Consider the following 17032-nt stretch of genomic DNA (forward strand, 5'->3'; position numbering starts at 1 on the left):
AGGCGGGGATTGGCCACTGGCCGGGGAACTGGGGCATCTCCCCAGGGGCAGAGGAGGCGCGTGAGATCTGGACTGGAGCTTGGAGGGGTGCGGTCCCAGCTTTCCCACCAGCCCTGTGCTGTGGGGCGGGGACGTCACCTCTCTGGCTCTCAGATTCCACACCCCACCGGTAAATGGGCACAGACCCCACAGCCGCTGTAGCAGCAGAGAGCGGAAAATGGACACGGGATCCCCTGAAGATGCAGACCTGGGACCCCCGGCTCTGACCCGCTGTGGCAGGAAGGCGCCAGCCCCATCCCTGGCTGTCTGGGAAGGCGGGGGAGTCCTTTTCTGAGAAGCGGCCATTTAAGGCCAATAGATCCCATGCTCTGAGCACCTGCAGTGAGCAGGGCACGGGGACACGTGTTTCCAGGAGTTATCAAGAGGCCACAGAACACGCACGTACAAAACCTAGACTTTGGAGCCGGAATGCCTGGGTTCGAACCTGACCGCCACCCGTGACTGAGTGTGTTCGTTTGTTGGGGCCGGAATAACAAAGCACCGCCCACTGAGCGGTTTAACCAACAGAAATGTATCATCCCACAGTCCGGAGGCTGAAAGTCTGAGATCAAGGTGTTGGAAGGGTTGTCTTTTCTGAGGGCTGTGCGGGAGAATGTTCCGGGCCTCCCTCCTAGCTTCTGGTGGTTTGCTGGCAAACTGTGGCATTCTCTCTGTGGCCGTGTCTGTGTCCACATTTCCCATTTTTATTTTATTTTATTTTATTTTATTTTATTTTATTTTATTTTTCAAAACATGTTTATTTATTTTTGAGAGAGACAGAGAGTGTGGGGGAGGGGCAGAGAGAGAGGGAGACACAGAATCCGAAGCAGGCTCCAGGCTCTGAGCTGTCAGCACAGAGCCCGAAGTGGGGCTCGAACCCACAAACCATGAGATCATCACCTGAGCCAAAATCAAGAGTCAGACACTTAACCCACTGAGCCAGCCAGACGTCCCCGACATGGGCTATCCTGAGCCTCAGTTCCCCTACCTGTATAATGGAGACATTTCCTAATGCAGAAGCCCATCTTGAGCACTGGATGAATTACTACACGTAAAGCACACACCTCTGGCACTCCACGACTCTTAACTATTATCACATTTCATCTTTTGTCTCGACCCTGTCCTCCCCTATCCTCTAGAACACAGTCATAACCAGAGCTGGTGGGTCACCTGAACAGGTAAAGTGGGCTGACAGTGTTGGGGTCCAGGAGGGTACGTCAGTAAAGACCCCCGTTTATTTATTTTTTCTTATTTTTTTTAATGTTTATTATTTTTTGAGAGACAGAGAGAGAGACAGAACGTGAGCAAGGGAGGGGCAGAGAGAGAGGGAGTCACAGAATCCGAAGCAGGCTCCAGGCTCTGAGCCATCAGCACAGAGCCCGACGCGGGGCCCGAACCCACGGGCCGTGAGATCGTGACCTGAGCCAAAGTCGGCCGCTTAACTGACTGAGCCACCCAGGCGCCCCAAGGCCCCTGTTTATTGAAAGGCATTTCTCCTCAACATTGTTACACTCAGCGGGCTGGGCCAAGCAGAACCCACCTCTGCCCCGCGTGAAACACACTTGTTGGGGATGGCGTTCTCTGTCGCTTTTGGTGTTAATCAAAAAATAAATGTATCACAACCACCACGGTTCTTTAAATTCCCATATTCTGGCCAGTGGCCCCTCCTACCCTCTCACTGTGGCTGTTATGAACTTAAGTGTACCCCCCCCCAAATTCACATATTGAAGCCCTAACCCCCAATGTGACTATGGGGCCTTCAGGGAAGTTAATTAAAGTTACATGAGGTCATACAGGTTGGGTCTTAATCTCACAGGAACGATGTCCTTATAAGAAGAGGCAGAGACACCCGAACCGCCTGCCTCCTTCTTATGCACAAAGAGCCCATGTGAGCACAAGGTGAGAAGGTGCCATTTGCAAGCCAGGAAGGGAGATCTCGCCAGCAACCACATGGGATGTCACCTTGATCTTGGACTTTGAGCCTCCAGAAAAGGGAGAAAATAAATGTCTGCCGTTGAAGCTCCCAGTCTATGGTATTTTGTCATGGCAGCCTAATTAGCAGGCATAGCAGGCACGGGGCATCGTGCCCTGAGACCAGCCTGCCCCCCAAACCTTTCTCTTCGGAACTTACCCGGCCTCTGCCCCCTTCCCGAGTGGCGAGGAGAGTCAGGGGCTGCCACAGACTTTCCCCAGATTCTCAAGAGATTCCTTACAATATAGGCTTAGAAAGTGATACATGGGACGTGTCTATGAACAGCTGGAGAAGTCCTTCCTGTCTTGGTTACCCCCATCTGTCCCCAATGCTTCCATCTGGAGCCCATTTGGGGGTATTGGCTGTACCAGGATCCTGTCACTGCTGTAATCAATTATTACAAATTTAGTGGCTTAAAACGACAAGCATTTATTCGCTGACAGTTCTGGAGGTCCGAAGTCCAAAATGGGTCTTGCAGGGTCAACATCGAGAAGTCAGCAGGGCTTTCTTCTGAGGGTCCCTGGCCCATGGCCCCACGTCGCAGCCTTCTGATTCTGGTTTCCCACTGCCTTCCCCTGTGAGGACCCCTGTGATTACAGTTAGGGCCCACCTGGGTAATCTGTGACAGTCTCCTCCCCACCCCACCCCCATTTCAAAGTCCCTTTAGGGACACACTCGCAAAGTCCCTTTAGTCACAGGAGGCGACATTCACAGGTCCTGGGTATCAGGACGGGGATGTCTTTGCGGGACACGGTATCCATCCCGGCACAAGTGTTCATATGATTCCCACCCTGCAGAACATAGTTTAGGAATCTCTAGGTTATGAAAGGAAAGACTTTCGCTAGGTCACATGGCCTGGGGACAGACGACACCAAGCTTCCCCCTTGCTAACGCTTCTCCTTAGCTGTGTGCCTGTGGGCTGATTGCCTAACCTCTCTCTGCTTCTGTCTCCTCAGTGATTTGATGGGGGTGCTGGTACCCACCTTCCTGCACGTGGGGAAGGCGCCGAGCCCAAGACAAGTGCTTGACGTCTGGTAGTGACTGTGTTTATCTCCAGATTGAGGCCGAGCTCAGTCCCCTCCTGGTCACAGAGGTTGTAGAGGGACCCTTGGTTGCTGAACACCAAGATGGCGTCCCTAGGCGATACCTGCCCCCTCCCACCCCCGCCACCCCGTCTCCTCTGCCAGCTCCACACCCCAGCTCACCCACAAAACCTCTGGGTTGTGGCCATACCCGGGACTCCTCGGTATTAGGAAGCCGCAGCCGTGGGGACCTTGGGAATGAAATAAGGGTTGAGCCAGCACCTGCCCCAGCATCTTGGAAATGCTCTTGAAAGGGTGGGGCTGTGCTTCAGAGCCCCAGTTTCAAGGTCGCAAAGGGCAGTCCAGACGAGGCCACGGAAATCCTAGATACGGCCCTTTTGTAAGAGCCCTGACTTTGAAGTTGGCGACCTGGGCCCTCGGTCCCACTTTGTCCCTCATTTGATGCTTGATTCTGAAAAGTCCACTCATCTTTTCGAGCCTCGATGCAGTTGTTAGTGCAGAGAGGGGACCGTTGGGACACGGTCAGCCCCTCTGGGTCCCACCAGACTCTCACCGCTGAACGGATCTGGTAAGCACTGCCCAGGAATCCGGCAAGCACGTGGGGCTGTGGGGACCTTAGGCTCACACGACACTCCCCCCGATGTAGAGCTAAGGAGACAGAGGAATCAGCCCGGAGAAAGGGATGTTTGCCAGAGGGTGTCCCTTTCCCTGTGTCTGGAATGCCAGCAGTGGGTCGCTCCCCTGGGGACCCGGTGCCACTGCAGGCAAACGGGGGTCTGTGTGGGGCCGCTGGGGAAGCGAGCCCGGGTCAGAGCTCAGGTGGCTGTCCCTGCAGCCTGCCTGTTGGCTAGAATACTCACGGGACAGGACAGGGCTGGGCCAAGGGGGGGCGGAGTCAGAGCCCGACTGTGGTCAGCGACAAATGCTGGTTCCTGCCCCATCGGCTCTCTGCTTTACACTGAGCGTGAGGGACTGTCACCTGCGCTGTGTGCACGCTCGGCCATGGGACAGGGTGAGTACAGATGCCGTGGGCAGACGGAGGGCCCGGGGGCGTGAGGGTGTGCGCGGAACGGCGAGGACAGGAGGCTGGGGTTATGGGATTTGGAGGGCTTCAAAGCTCTGGTGCTGTCCCAGAGTGAACAGGAAAATTCCCCGCAGTGGGGGAGAAGGAGCCAGGGCCTGTGTGCCCCTCTCCCAGCTGTGTGAACTTGGGCACGACTCTAAATCTGGCTGCGCTTCAGTTTCCTTGTGGGTGAGATGCAAATGATCACATCTTCTGCGTGGCGACCGTGAGGGCCCAGTGATACGGTAGCTTTCACCCGGGAGTGCCTTTATCCCCAGGGCACGTCTGGCAACAGCTGGACACATGTTTAGTTGGCACAACTGGAGAGAGGGCTGTGTTGGCATCTAGCGAGTAGAGTAGAGGCCGGGGGCGCTGCTAAACCCCTTACAGGGCACGGGACAGCCCCCACGACAAAGAATACCCCGGCCTCTAATGCCAACAGCGCCGAGGCAGACAAACTCAGAAATGACGTAGCGGGGACAGAGTGTGTGGCACACAGGCGGCTTCCCCGGAGGCCGTCGCTTTTCTCTCTTGTTTTCTGTGCCTGCAATCTCGGACCTTTAGCAATCACGAGAAGCGATCACGTACCCGTTTACCTGTTTCCCCGAGGTGGGGCCGCCCTGCCCGGAGGGCTGCCTCCCAGAATGACCACGGTGGATCCTCGAGGGCCAGACGCCGTTTGGCTGTTGGTGAAATAGGCAACACGTAGACACAAAAGGAGTGTGGTTTTCAGTGTTTCTAAGGACGGGGCCCTTGGCAAGAAATGTAACCATAAAAGGGGACGACGCACCCCTGACCAACGTCCCCGTTCACTGATCAAGAAGCCACAGCGTGAAGAATAAGGTGGTGGGCGGGGCGGAGGGGGGGGGTCAGGACGTGGTGGGTGTGGTGACGGTGGTTTCGCAGGTGTGCAAGGTAAATAGGAGTGGCTTCTCGTAAGGCAGTCGCGCCTCAGGAAAATGGTCTTAAAAAAACAAAAAGGAAACAGAAGGTGAACAGCAGGGTGGGAGGTGTTCAAGGTCACCTGGCAGAGTTACCCTGGGGCCAGGAGGCCTCAGCCCGGCTCCGCGTCCAGCGTGTGCTCTAAAACCTCTGAGCCACAGAGAAGGACTTCACTCATTCATTCATTCATTCATTCCACAAAGGTGTCTGAGCACCATCGCTTGACTGCAAATCTCACAGCAAGAGCAGGTGTCGATGTGGGTCCTGCCTGGTAGGAGCACATGTTCGAGTCGGGGAGAGAGGCCGGGACACAAGAAGGCACGATGTGGGGTTGCATTTCCATCACTGATGGAGCAGTGAGCGAAACAGAGGGGCCGTGATAGAGAATGCTACTGCAGAGGAAGGGCCAGGCAAGGCCACGGCATCACCCAGAAGTGGCATTCAAGCAGGGGCCTGAAGCCCAGGGAGAAGATGGCCGTGGTCAGGGAGGCTGACAGAGGGTTCCAGGGGACGGCACGGCGTGCAAAGGCTCAGGACTATGATGGGGCTTGTCTGCTGAGCTGAGAACTGTACCCAGAGGACACACATGAGCAAGGACAGAGCAGATCAGGCTGAGGCTGGAGACAGCCGGGCGGAGCCAGACCACACGGGGCCTGGTGGTGATCGCACGGATCGGCTAGGTCCTGCCCCACACACGGAGGGTGGCAATGGCACTCCTAGGCGGCAGGGCGCTGAGACCCAGTCGGGGACTGAAGGAGAATCCTTCAAATGCCGTGTGTAGAATGGGTCTGGGGGCAGGAGGAGGTGTGGGGTGGTCGGGGCGAAAGGCGGCAGGTTTTCTATAAGGACGTGGCAGGGAAAACTGGGAGAGGCAGGCAGGCGGAAGACCCGTTCTGGAGCTAGAAACCGACAAGCCTTGCAGGTGGTCTGGGGATGGGGAGGGAGGTGAAGAAAGTTCCCTAGGTCACTGCTCCCAGGAAGCTCTCCAGCGTCCTGTCCTTAAGCATCCAGGGGAGCCTGGGGTTTTTGTCTTTCCCTCCCTGCCTGGGCTCTCAGTCGTACATCTCCCTTTTCAGCAGACAGACCTCCTCAGCCACACCTCCCACCGCAGAGTCCAAAGTTGACCCGGTAGGACTTTGTTGCCTAACCTTTGGAGTAAATGCAACAGATTTCAAATCCCTGGATGGTGGGCTCCATGGGAGGACTTCCTCAGCACCTGCCCACCCCCTGCCCTCACCAGCCAGCTCAAGTCACTTTGGCCTGGGATGCCAGATGAAATTGATTGAATTGCCCCCCTCCCTTGGACCCGTGGGGCATTTCTGCAGAAACACTGGCGTCAGGAGGGGGTCGGCCAGGCCCGGCTCCGGTCTCCTGGCTGAGAGCTGGTCTCCCAAGAGCCAGGCTCCCAGGACCAGAAGCAGACTCACCCCCGGGTCCAGGTTGGCATGAAACTCTGTCAACTCTGTCATTTCCACCAGAGGCCCAGCAGCGGGATGGCACAGCCTGGGCTTAAACGTAAGAAACATGAAATGAGCACCCCGAGGCCTCCACTTTCTCGGAAGCGATCTCTCTGACCCTCTGTTTCCTCTTCTGTACCAATGATGAGAATGATACCGACTCCGTGTTGCTGTGGAGGCGTAGAAATGAGCTAATACAGGTGAACGGCTTGCGAGAGACCCCGGGAAACTCACCAGGAGCTACAGGGGAAGAGGAACGAGAGCTGTTACTTCTTAGAGCCACGAAAGGAAGACAAGAGGCAGTGGATCCACCAGACACAGGAATCTGGATTCGAATCCTGGTTCCATCATCACTCACCGGCTGGCACGAGCTATTCCATTTTGCTAAGCCTCAGTTTAGTCATCTGTAAAACGGTGCCCATAATGTTCACTTTTGTTGACGGTTGAATGTAGTGATATTTGTAGAGTGGCCTTTCTAAATACTGGCTTTAACAAAAGATAAGAGTGGGCCCAAATGGAGAGAGGTTTCTAGGTCCCCGCCTGCAGACTGGAGGAGAGTGAGTGAGGCTGGGGTCCCCTCCAAAGAGACCCCATTCCCCAGGGAGACTCTGTGGGCTCTGGCCCATCAGGCCTAGACCTCTGGTGTTTGTGGGGGGCAGTGGAAGGAAGAAGGTTACCGGCCACAGTAACTGACAGACCTTGAGTTATTTGTAAAGAAGCTGAGGCCCAGAGAGGGGATGTGACTGGCCCAAGGCCACCAGGCAGGCTGAGGGACAGGAGGCCAGAACTCTCCTGCGGGAGTCAACTGCCTCTAGGCCCCATCCAAGCAGGAAACTCCCTCTGTGCCTGCAACTATTCTTTGAAGGCCTTTCTTTTAGGGTGATCATCAGCTCGGGGTTAATCTTTGATAATAAGGGGGAGGAGAGCTGTGTATCTTGTTCACCAGGATCTCGCTACGATGATGGTTCTAACACTTTGCAGGAGGGGTCATATGGTGCTGTAGAACAGACTGTTTTAAAGGGCCCCGAGATTAAACTACCCGTGTCCTTGAAAGACTGGCATTCTCAGCGTGTAAACAGTAAGGGAGTGTCAGCCTGGGAAGCCCGGACCCTGTTTCTTAATTATCTGCAGATTAGCAGCTATAGTGGTGGCTGCTGAGGCCGGGAAGACAAGGACTGTGACACAGAGAGGCTGTGACACAGAAGGGGGGGCCAGGGATGTGGGGAAACCAAATGGCATGGAGGTTTAGAGCATCGGCCTTGAGCATCAGCACCGGGTCTGGGCCCACGCTTTGCCACTATCAGCCAGTGACTCAACCTCTCTGGGCTTCAGATTACCCATCTGCAGAATGGCGCCGGTCGAGGAACCAAAGGCTGCACTCTTTGGTCCTGGGTGGCCGCAGCTTCCGCGGACGGAACATTCTAAATGGGCTTCTTTTATGAGCTCAGGGGCAATTTGGAGGCCAGGGTTGGTGAGCGCGGCCTGCTCGAGTCGCTGGGCTTCGCTCAAAGACAACGGCCGCCCAGGTCCGCCTGGCCCAAGCTGACTGGCGCCCCGGCCACCACCTCAGCGGGCCACTTTGCATGCGATGTCCAATGCAGATGTTTGGGGCCCTTTGGGGGTTGGGTTTGCGTGGGTCACGGGACTCCGGCAGGGCCCTGAGGCTGGGGACCTGATGACATGGTGTCCGAGGGGGGAGAAGACCCAGCTGGAGGGAGTTCTCACCCTGGAGGAAGGCTGTCGTCAGCGGTCAGGCAGGCCGGCGCGAGAGCGTTGGGAGCGCGTACCCCACGCGCACAGCAGAGGAAATGGGGACCTCTGGTGGGGGGGGTGGCTTGCACCAGGTCCGTGCGGGGCCCTGCTGCGACACTTCAGGCATGTCGAGTCCTTAAAGCCCCCAGCCACGGCCGACACGGGTAACGTCATCACCTCCGTTGTACAGGTGAGGGACAGTGGCACGGGGCCGTAGGTGACCTGCTCCAAACCACACTCACAAGAAGCAGCCGGGCTGAGACTTGAGCCCAGGAGGCTGGGCTGCAGGGGACTGTGAACACAGGGGGCTTCGGGAGGCCTCTGGGGCACAGGAAGCGCTCCTGGTTGGAGAGGAGGGGTCTAGGTAGATGGACCGGAGGGAGGAAAGGGGGAGGAGGGACTGAAGACCCCCCAGGGCCCACGTAGGGGGCGGAGGAGACACAAGAAACGAGGGCGTCCTCGTCTGGGGGACGGAAGGAAGGAGATAGGTGTCGGCCGGGCCGCCACAACAAAGCACCACAGAACAGAAGGTTCCTGTCTCGCTGCCTGGAGGCCCGAAGTCTGAGGTCAAGGTGCCGGAGAGGCCGGTTCCTTCTGAGGCCCATCTCCTCGACTTGCAGACGGCGGTGTCCTCCCTGTGTCCTCCCGCGGCCTTCCCTCCGTGCGTGTGCGTGTGAAGCTGTGTTCCCATCTCTTCTTCTCATCGGACCCCAGTCAGATGGGATCAAGGCCCGTCCACAGACATCATTTTGACTTAATTACCTGTTTAAAGGCACTTTCCCCAAATACAGTCAAGTCCTGAGGTGCTGGGGGTTAAGACCTCAACCCAGGAGCGTGGGGAACACAATTCGGCCATCACAGAATAGGGGGGGAGTCTGGGTGCTCACATTAAGAGGGCAGGATTTCCTCACAGGGGGGTGGGGTGGAGGGAGCGGGAGAGGGGCTCTGATGAGGAGCAAGGTTGGCCGCAGGGTCCTAGAGCAGCCCCCGGGGGGGAAGGAGAAAAGGGGCCGATTGGCATCCGCGTGGTCACGAATGAGCCTCTGGAGCCTGGCCCCTGCCCGCCATGATGTTCGATGTCCATTTGCTGAGCGAACAGGGATAAATCCAACAGTTCTGAGGGGTCCGTGGGGCGTAGTTGGTCTGAGTTTATGGAAGGACCATGAGGCCTTGCAAATGCTACCCCCAGGGGACTGGAGTGACAGTCACAGGCCACTTTGGAAGCAGGCGTCTCGTGCCGTGGCCCTCTCAGAGATGCTGATCAGCAGAACAAGGAGCGCCGTCCAGCCCACATCCCCCCCCCCCCCCCCGTAACGCGCACCCTGGTGTGGATGAGAGCATTCTCGCCCCAGTGGCCGGCCCCCACCTCGGGGCTGCACCCTCCGCCTTCTCCTTCCTCTCCCGCCATGAGGCCCCCACATCCCCCGGTCTCTGTCCTCGAGCCCCTGTGGCTCTTCTTAAACCCTCGCTCCCAACCTCACGGGCTCGTCGTCTCCGTGGATGCTGTGCGCTGGGTGGTGACATCTCTGGGGTACCCGCCTTCCCCGCTTCCCCCCAGTCTCCTCTCTGAAGACACCTTCCCACTTTCCCTTTCAGGACGGGGCTCAGCCACAATGCCGCTCTGCCTCCTCTTCTGCCTGATGTTCCTCAGCCTGCCCGGGGCCACCCTGCACCGCCACGGCTCCTGGGAGACAAAGAAGAGGGTCAAGGAGGCACCCGTGGTCAGCACGGTGGCCCCCATGAGCGGGGACTTTGCCTTCGACCTCTACAGGGTCTTGGCTACAGCTGCCCCCGACCAGAACATCTTCTTCTCCCCTCTAAGCATCTCCGTGTCCCTGGCCATGCTGTCCCTGGGGGCCCGGTCCAACACGAAGGCACAGATTCTAGAAGGCCTGGGCCTCGGTCCCCAGATGGGCTCGGAGCAGGGGCTCCACAACTCCTTCCACCAGCTGCTGGGGGAGCTCGCCCGGCCCAGAAACGGCCTCCAGCTGAACCTTGGCAACGTTCTGTTCATCAGCCCCACGGTGCCCGTCCAGGACGCCTTCCTGAGTGCCGCGAGGACACTGTACCTGGCAGACACTTTCCCCGCCCACTTTGGGGACCCCGCAGGGGCCCAGAAGCAGATCAACGACTACGTGGCAAAACAAACTGAAGGCAAGATTGTGGACTTAGTTAAGGACCTGGATAGTACTGAGGTCATGGTTATGGTGAATTACATTTTCTTTAAAGGTGAGACCCCTGCGCTCGAGCCTGAACTCTCTCCTTTCTGCTGCTTTGGTCAAGAGAGCACCCCGTTCCCACACATACAGGAGTGGGCGTAGATTTAGTCCCTTCTGGCGCCTGTTGACAGAGTGAGGCCAACAAGCAGGAGAGGGGAAGCCAAGCATCTTTTTATGGTGTAAGGTGATGTCAGCTACACCAGGCCGCTGTTTCCTCCACTGAGGAAGTGCTGGGTCCTGTCCATGGGCCCCGGTCCATAGCATCCACACTGGTTCTAAAGCATGAGATTGCCATGGCCACCGTACTGCTATTGAGGGCAGGACCGTGGGTCTTGCGGGGGCCTGGAATACCTTCCCTTGGGGAGCGTCTTCCTCGGGGCCATTCCCTCGGCCGGAGAAATCTCTCAACAAGCACCTGTCCCTTTGGAGAGTCTTCTCCCCGCTTCCATAACAGCTGGTCCCTCCCTGACATTTCTCGGGGACACCCCTCCCCTACTCGGTGCTCACGTCTGCTTCTCCTTCTACACCCTGAGCCCCTCGGTGCCTGTATGGGGCCTGGCTGAGGGTGGGAAGGCAGGAGTGGGTAGAGGAGGGGAGGGCAGGGAGAGAGGAAAGAGGAAACTAGTTAACCTGTTAAATACCTCCCCTCTTCTGATGAGCACGGATGGCAAACACCCAGCTGGGATTCCAAGATTTCTTGTCCCCTAGTGCAGGGCTCTGTCTATGACACCAGGCTGCAGGGGACAGGTGTGACAGAAGCCGAGTGGGGCACTGGGGTGGGTTCCGTATTTGATGACTATGAAGAAGATGGAAACAATTACTTATATCCCATTGATGCAAGAGTGCAGGAATCAGACAGAGCAGTAACTCTACCTGAAGGCTTCTCAGTAGGAAGAATCATGTATTTCCAGGAACCTTACAAACCTCCCTCCCACACTTAGATCAAAATCCACAAATGGGAAAAGAGCGGAGAACGGAATAACTCAGCCAGATAGAGTGTCACTTTGTCAGACGTCCATATTTTTTACCCTCTTCCCTTGGATGTTTGACCTCGAGTAACATCAGAGAATCAAACAAACAACCTTAGCGGTTAAGGGCCTCCGAAGACATGGAAACCAGCCTCCTGGCTCTGCACACGCAGGAGGAAAAGCCCCACAGAGAGTTCAGGCATGTCTCCAAAGTTCTAGAAAGGCGAGCCTTTCTTTCCCCAGGGTTCGGCGGTCACCGCCACCGAGGAGGCTTCGCCGGGGAAGGTGAGGTCTGTTTGAGGGAGGCGTTTGCTGTCTCTGTGCTTTTCATCTGTGGCTGAGAATTGCTCCCTTTTTTCCATGCTAATATTTAGCTAAGTGGGAGACGAGCTTCGACCACAAAAACACTCATAAGCAGGACTTTCATGTGACTTCGGAGACGGTGGTGCAGGTGCCCATGATGAAGCACAAAGACCTGTATTACTACTTCCTGGACCGGAGCCTCTCCTGCCGGGTGGTGGGGGTTCCCTACCAAGGGGACGCCACCGCCCTGTTCGTTCTCCCCAGCCAGGGCAGGATGGGGCGGCTGGAGAATGGACTGAATGAGAAGACATTGAGGACGTGGCTCAAGATGTCCACAAAGAGGTATTCCTCAGATGACGTGGGGCCAGCCTGACCCTGCACATGGCCACAGAGACACGGGGGGAGTGGGAAGGACTCCTCCCAGCCCAGGGGCTGCCTCCAAGCCCAGGGAAACCACGTGAAGTCCTAGCCTCCGGGGCCCTGGCCCAGCTGGAGGGAGCAGGGCCGGACGCCCAGTGTCCCGAGGGTGCCATCGGAGTGGGCGGGGAACTCTGGGGGCATCCCAGGTCCCAGTGCAGAGTGGCGGGGGGGCTCTAGACAGGGGGCTGAAGGGTCATTATGAAGCTGAGGGGAGATAGCGGGGATGTGAGCTCAGTGAGCCGATGCTCTGGAAGAGTCTAAGAAAGTTCCTCTCCTCTTTCCAGGCAGCTTGAGCTCTACCTTCCCAAGCTCTCCATCGAGGGCTCCTACCAGCTGGAGAAAGTCCTCCCCAAGCTGGGCATCAGTGACGTCTTCACCTCCCATGCTGACCTGACTGGCATCACCAACCACTCCAACATCCAGGTGTCTGAGGTGAGCTCCGAAGCTCCTGAGCCCCTGCTTTCAGAGATTTCTGTTCTATTCTGTTCTATTCTATTCTATTCTATTCTATTCTATTCTATTCTATTCCTTTCTACTCCACTCCACCCCTCCCATTCCATTCCATTCTATTCCATTCCATATTTTCCCTCTCTCTTTCACTCTCCTCTCTTCCCTCAAGAAGCAAGGGTACCATTTGTGTCTTATCCTGTTTGCAATGTGTCTTAGGGGAAGGAGCCCCCCAGGGAAGCCATCAAAACTAAGAATTAGGTGCTACCTCCTTTACTCACTAGCTGTGTGACTTCCAACAATTGTGTGACCTCTCTGAGCCTCTTTCCTTTATATAAAATTGGAGGCCCAATCACATCCCTGCCGGGAGGTGCCATGAGCATTCAATGGGAGGCCCATGTGCAGTCACCTCCAGGCACAGATCCTAGCCACACAATCGTCCCGTGTGCTGCCTGCTTTGGGGCGCAGCCGCATGGAGACTTTGACGGTGACCCCACAGGCAGAAGCTCTGCGGGCTCCCGTGATGGTATCTTCCAGCCCCGGTGGCTCGGTGACACCCGATGTCTCCTCTGCAGATGGTGCACAAGGCCGTGGTGGAGGTGGACGAGTCGGGGACCAAAGCAGCGGCAGCCACAGAGACGGTCTTCATGTTCAGGTCGGCCCCAGTTAGCCCTCCCAGGGTCATCCTCAACAGGCCCTTTATCATGCTCATTGTAGAGAACTTCACGAACATTCTCTTCCTTGGCAAAGTGGCCCACCCCTGAGGTGGGTGTTTCCCCTGAAAGGCCACAGGCCTCCGTAGTGGCAGGTGAAGGCTCTGTGGCATCTATCCGCTGGGAGTTGATTCACACGGGTTTCGTTTCCTTGACTACTGAAGTTTTTACAAGTAATAACGATAATAGCACTGATATACTGATGATTTGCTTCTTCTCACACAACCGCAAGGCGTGGGGGTGCCTTGAAGAAGAACGTTCGGTCTTGCCCTCGCCCTTCATCAGCAGAGTCTAGCACTGAGGCCCAGAGAGGTTGGTTGACTTGCCCAAGGTCGCACAGCATGTTAGCGATAGAGAGGCGCCCACAGCCCAGGCACCTGATGCCCAGCCCGGGGCCGCAAAGCTCTGTGGGATTGCTGCGGTTCACATCTCTACCAAGAAACGTATTTCCAAGCCCGGTCCTCCACCTGCTAGTAATATGGGCTATCAACTCATCACGGTTTAAAATCCATCATGCTTTCCGTGCGTGGTTGCATTTATCTGCTGGAGAGAACACTGAAATGGGAGTCCGGAATGGGGCTTCTGGCCCAGCTAACCAGCTGTGGGACATAAGGCTAATAGTGTCCCTCTCTGGGCCTCTATTTCCCCCATATACACAACGCAGGGTCAGCTCAAGGGCTGAAGGCTCCTTGACATCGTATAAGGAGGCTGGGGTGTTCCGTGCCAGTCACGGTGGATTTTCATACATTCAAGTGCTACTTGTCATTGAAGAAAAGCCAGTGGACCGCAGGGTGGAAATGGCCCATCACAGCACCAAACCATCCTGTGGCTTCAGTCACAACCTCCTGGAGTCGACTGGGGGCGGGAGGATGGAGGCCTGTTGCAAATACTAGAGAGAGAAGATACTGGTGACTGACAGTGCGTTTTAGGGTCAGAAATAACAATAAAGCATTTTGCAAACACTGGATGTCCGACGGAAGTAACTCTGGGAATGGAGACACTAGCCCCCGGGGACACTTTGCATCTGTGAGCTCCTGAATCCCTCGACAGCCCTGCACAGCGTATCAGGGCACCCATTTCGCAGACGGAACATAAGGGTTTGCCCCGAGACCCAGGACGGTGAGAGGCTCAGGCTCTGGGACCTGGATGGCGCAGGTGTTGGCTTATGGCAGGACAGATGGCTGCGGCTGGCCCCAGAGCGCTCACCTGCCTCTGTGTTTCGAATTCAGGACAGCGCTTTAGGATTGGGCCTCCTCGTGGGGTCACGCCCACTCCTGTGTGCCTTTCCCTTGCAAAATGCATTTTCTGCCCCGGCAGACGTTTCTCTCACTGTCTGCCCTGCCAGTCCAAGGTCAGGGGTAGGCCCTGCCTGGCTGATGAGTGTAAGGCCAAGGTCCAGCGTTGTCTAAAGGTCACTGGGCACATGGCCACCAAACAGGTACTGTGTGCGAGGTTGGGATGGGCTCCGGGGCCGCTGCCTGTCACTGCTGAAGCTCCCCGCTGACCGTCATTGCGGGCCACGTAACTCCATTGTCTCGCGATCCTGGGATCGTTGAACAAATGATACGGCAACTGAGAGACAGAGAGAGACAGAGGAGGGGGGGGGGCGGGGGGAGGTCAGGAAAGCTCTCTCCGAACAGGTGGTGCAGAGGTGGTCTGGAGGAGTAAGTAGGTCTGCAACACAAGGCAGGCTGGGCGCAGGGGTGGGACTCCAGCAGAGGGAAGGGCTGGGGAATGGCGTTGAGCGAGCTGCAGAGTGTGGGAACCGCGGGACTTCAGTCGCCACCAGTGCAGGCCCTTGCGGTCGGGCCCCAGGGACCCGGACCACCAGGCTGGTGTCTGTTCTCTCTCGTTCCGATTTCAGCGTCGTTTGAATATCCGAGCCACACCCTGAGCGCCCCCTGAACCCCTTGTGTCCCTCAGGCTCCCACCGGCACGTAAGCGCAAGCCCCCACTCAGCCCTCTAGGGGGCGCGCGCGCACCCAGACACCTGCGCACCCAGACACCTGCGCCCCCGGAGCCCCGCCAGCCCTTTCTTCTCTTGGCCTCGTCCATCCTGTCTGGTGAACTAAGGGGATGAATGGGTCTGCGGGACCTCACATGCAGGCATGACCGTCCTCCTCGGGACCCTCTTTCTTAGCCACTGTGTTAGGCTGCCAGGGCCGTCGTAACGAAGTACTACGACCAGGGCAGCTTAACAGCAGAAATTAATGTTCTCACAGTCCTGGAGGCTGGAGTCTGAGATCCGGGTTCCTCCTGAGGCCCCTCTCCTTGGCTGGGCTCGCAGATGGCCTCCTCTCTTTGTGCCCTCACATGGTCCTCCCTCGCGGTGTACTAACCTCCTCCTCCGTCTCGCGGCCTCCACCGGTCAGACTGGATCGGAACCCACCCTACCGGCCTCACTTTAACTCAATCCCCTCTTGAAAGGGCCTTCCTCCAAGTACAGCCACATTCTGAGGTGCTGGGGGCTAGTTCAACAAATGAACTTGGCGGGGGCCACAACGTAGCCCGTGACAGTCGCTTACCTTTGAGTCGCTTACCCTTGCGACCCCCCTGCCACCAGAATGTGGAGGACCATGCTAAGCCGAGGACTCCTTCCCCCACCTCTTCTGCAGAGACTCAGACCAGAAAAATGACCCTGGGCTCCAAGAGGAAACACTTCCCACCCAATGAGCAGCCCTGCCCATCCCACTCTTGCTTACTTAGCTCTTTGACCCAAAGGCCATTGTTTGTGGGTGCTGAAGGGGACTCGGGCATGGAAGCCGTACAGGGGCACAACGGTGCGTCCAGCAGACGCGGGCTCTGGCCATAACCAGGTAAACAACCAGATAAATAGGATTGTAAACTGGCGAGGACAATTTGTTCGTCCACAGGTGTTTACTGAATGCCCATTGTGTATCTGGAACCATCCGGGGTGTTGGAAATAAGCAAAGAACACCACAAAAGTCCCTGCCCCGGTGGGGCTCCATTCTTGTGTGGACAGGCAATAAAATAAAAAAAAATAACAAAGAATAAAATAGGAAAGAAGAGTAAACAATGCATGTTCGTTGGTGTTAGGTGCGAAGGAACCTGAGCTTGATTGAGCAACTTGCTTCTACAAACAGAGCCCAGGGAGGGATGGGGAGTCATGGTCAGTGGAGAGATCTGACGCCCGCTACCCTGACTAAGTGGTAAAAACCCTAACCTCCAACTGGATGGGGTTGAAGGTGGGGCCCTTGGGAGGTGATTAGATCACGAGGGCGGAGCCCCCATGAATGGCATTTGTGTATACACGTATATTTTTTAAGTTTATTTATCTATTTATCTACTTTGAGAGAGAGAGAGAGCATGAGAGAGAGATGGGAAGGGGCAGAGAGAGAGAGAGAGAGAGAGAATCCCAAGCAGGCTCCATACTGCCAACACAGAGACCCACCTGGGGTCCGATCCCATGAACCGTGAGCCAGATCAAGAGTCAGATGCTTAACCGACTGAGCCACCTAGGCGACCAGCAGTTTGTGCCCTTATAAGAGGCACCGCCGAGAGCTCCCTCACTCCTTCCAGTGGGACAGCACGCCCAGAAGCCTGTGACCGGGAAGAGGGTTCTCATCTGACCACGCTGGCCCTGATCTCAGACCTCCAGCCTCCAGAAGTGTGAGAAGTACATTTCTGCTGGTTACAAGCCGCCGTCTGTGGTCTTCTGAGCAGCAGCCCGAGC

General features: G+C 56.6%; 1 protein-coding gene across 1 annotated transcript; it reads left to right on the forward strand.

Annotated features, from left to right (window-relative positions):
- The first annotated feature begins 3935 nt into the window (after nucleotides 1-3935).
- On the forward strand, nucleotides 3936-14305 carry SERPINA5 (serpin family A member 5). The gene is made up of 5 exons (XM_019462175.2): nucleotides 3936-4066; nucleotides 9865-10497; nucleotides 11830-12100; nucleotides 12463-12610; nucleotides 13201-14305. The coding sequence occupies exons 1-5, from the start codon at nucleotides 4057-4059 to the stop codon at nucleotides 13387-13389; spliced, it is 1251 nt and encodes a 416-aa protein (XP_019317720.2). The 5' UTR covers nucleotides 3936-4056; the 3' UTR covers nucleotides 13390-14305.
- The last annotated feature ends 2727 nt before the right edge of the window (nucleotides 14306-17032 follow it).

Source organism: Panthera pardus, unplaced genomic scaffold, assembly GCF_024362965.1.
Source record: "Panthera pardus isolate Hobbes unplaced genomic scaffold, ASM2436296v1 HiC_scaffold_24, whole genome shotgun sequence".
Taxonomy (NCBI): Eukaryota; Metazoa; Chordata; class Mammalia; order Carnivora; family Felidae; genus Panthera; species Panthera pardus.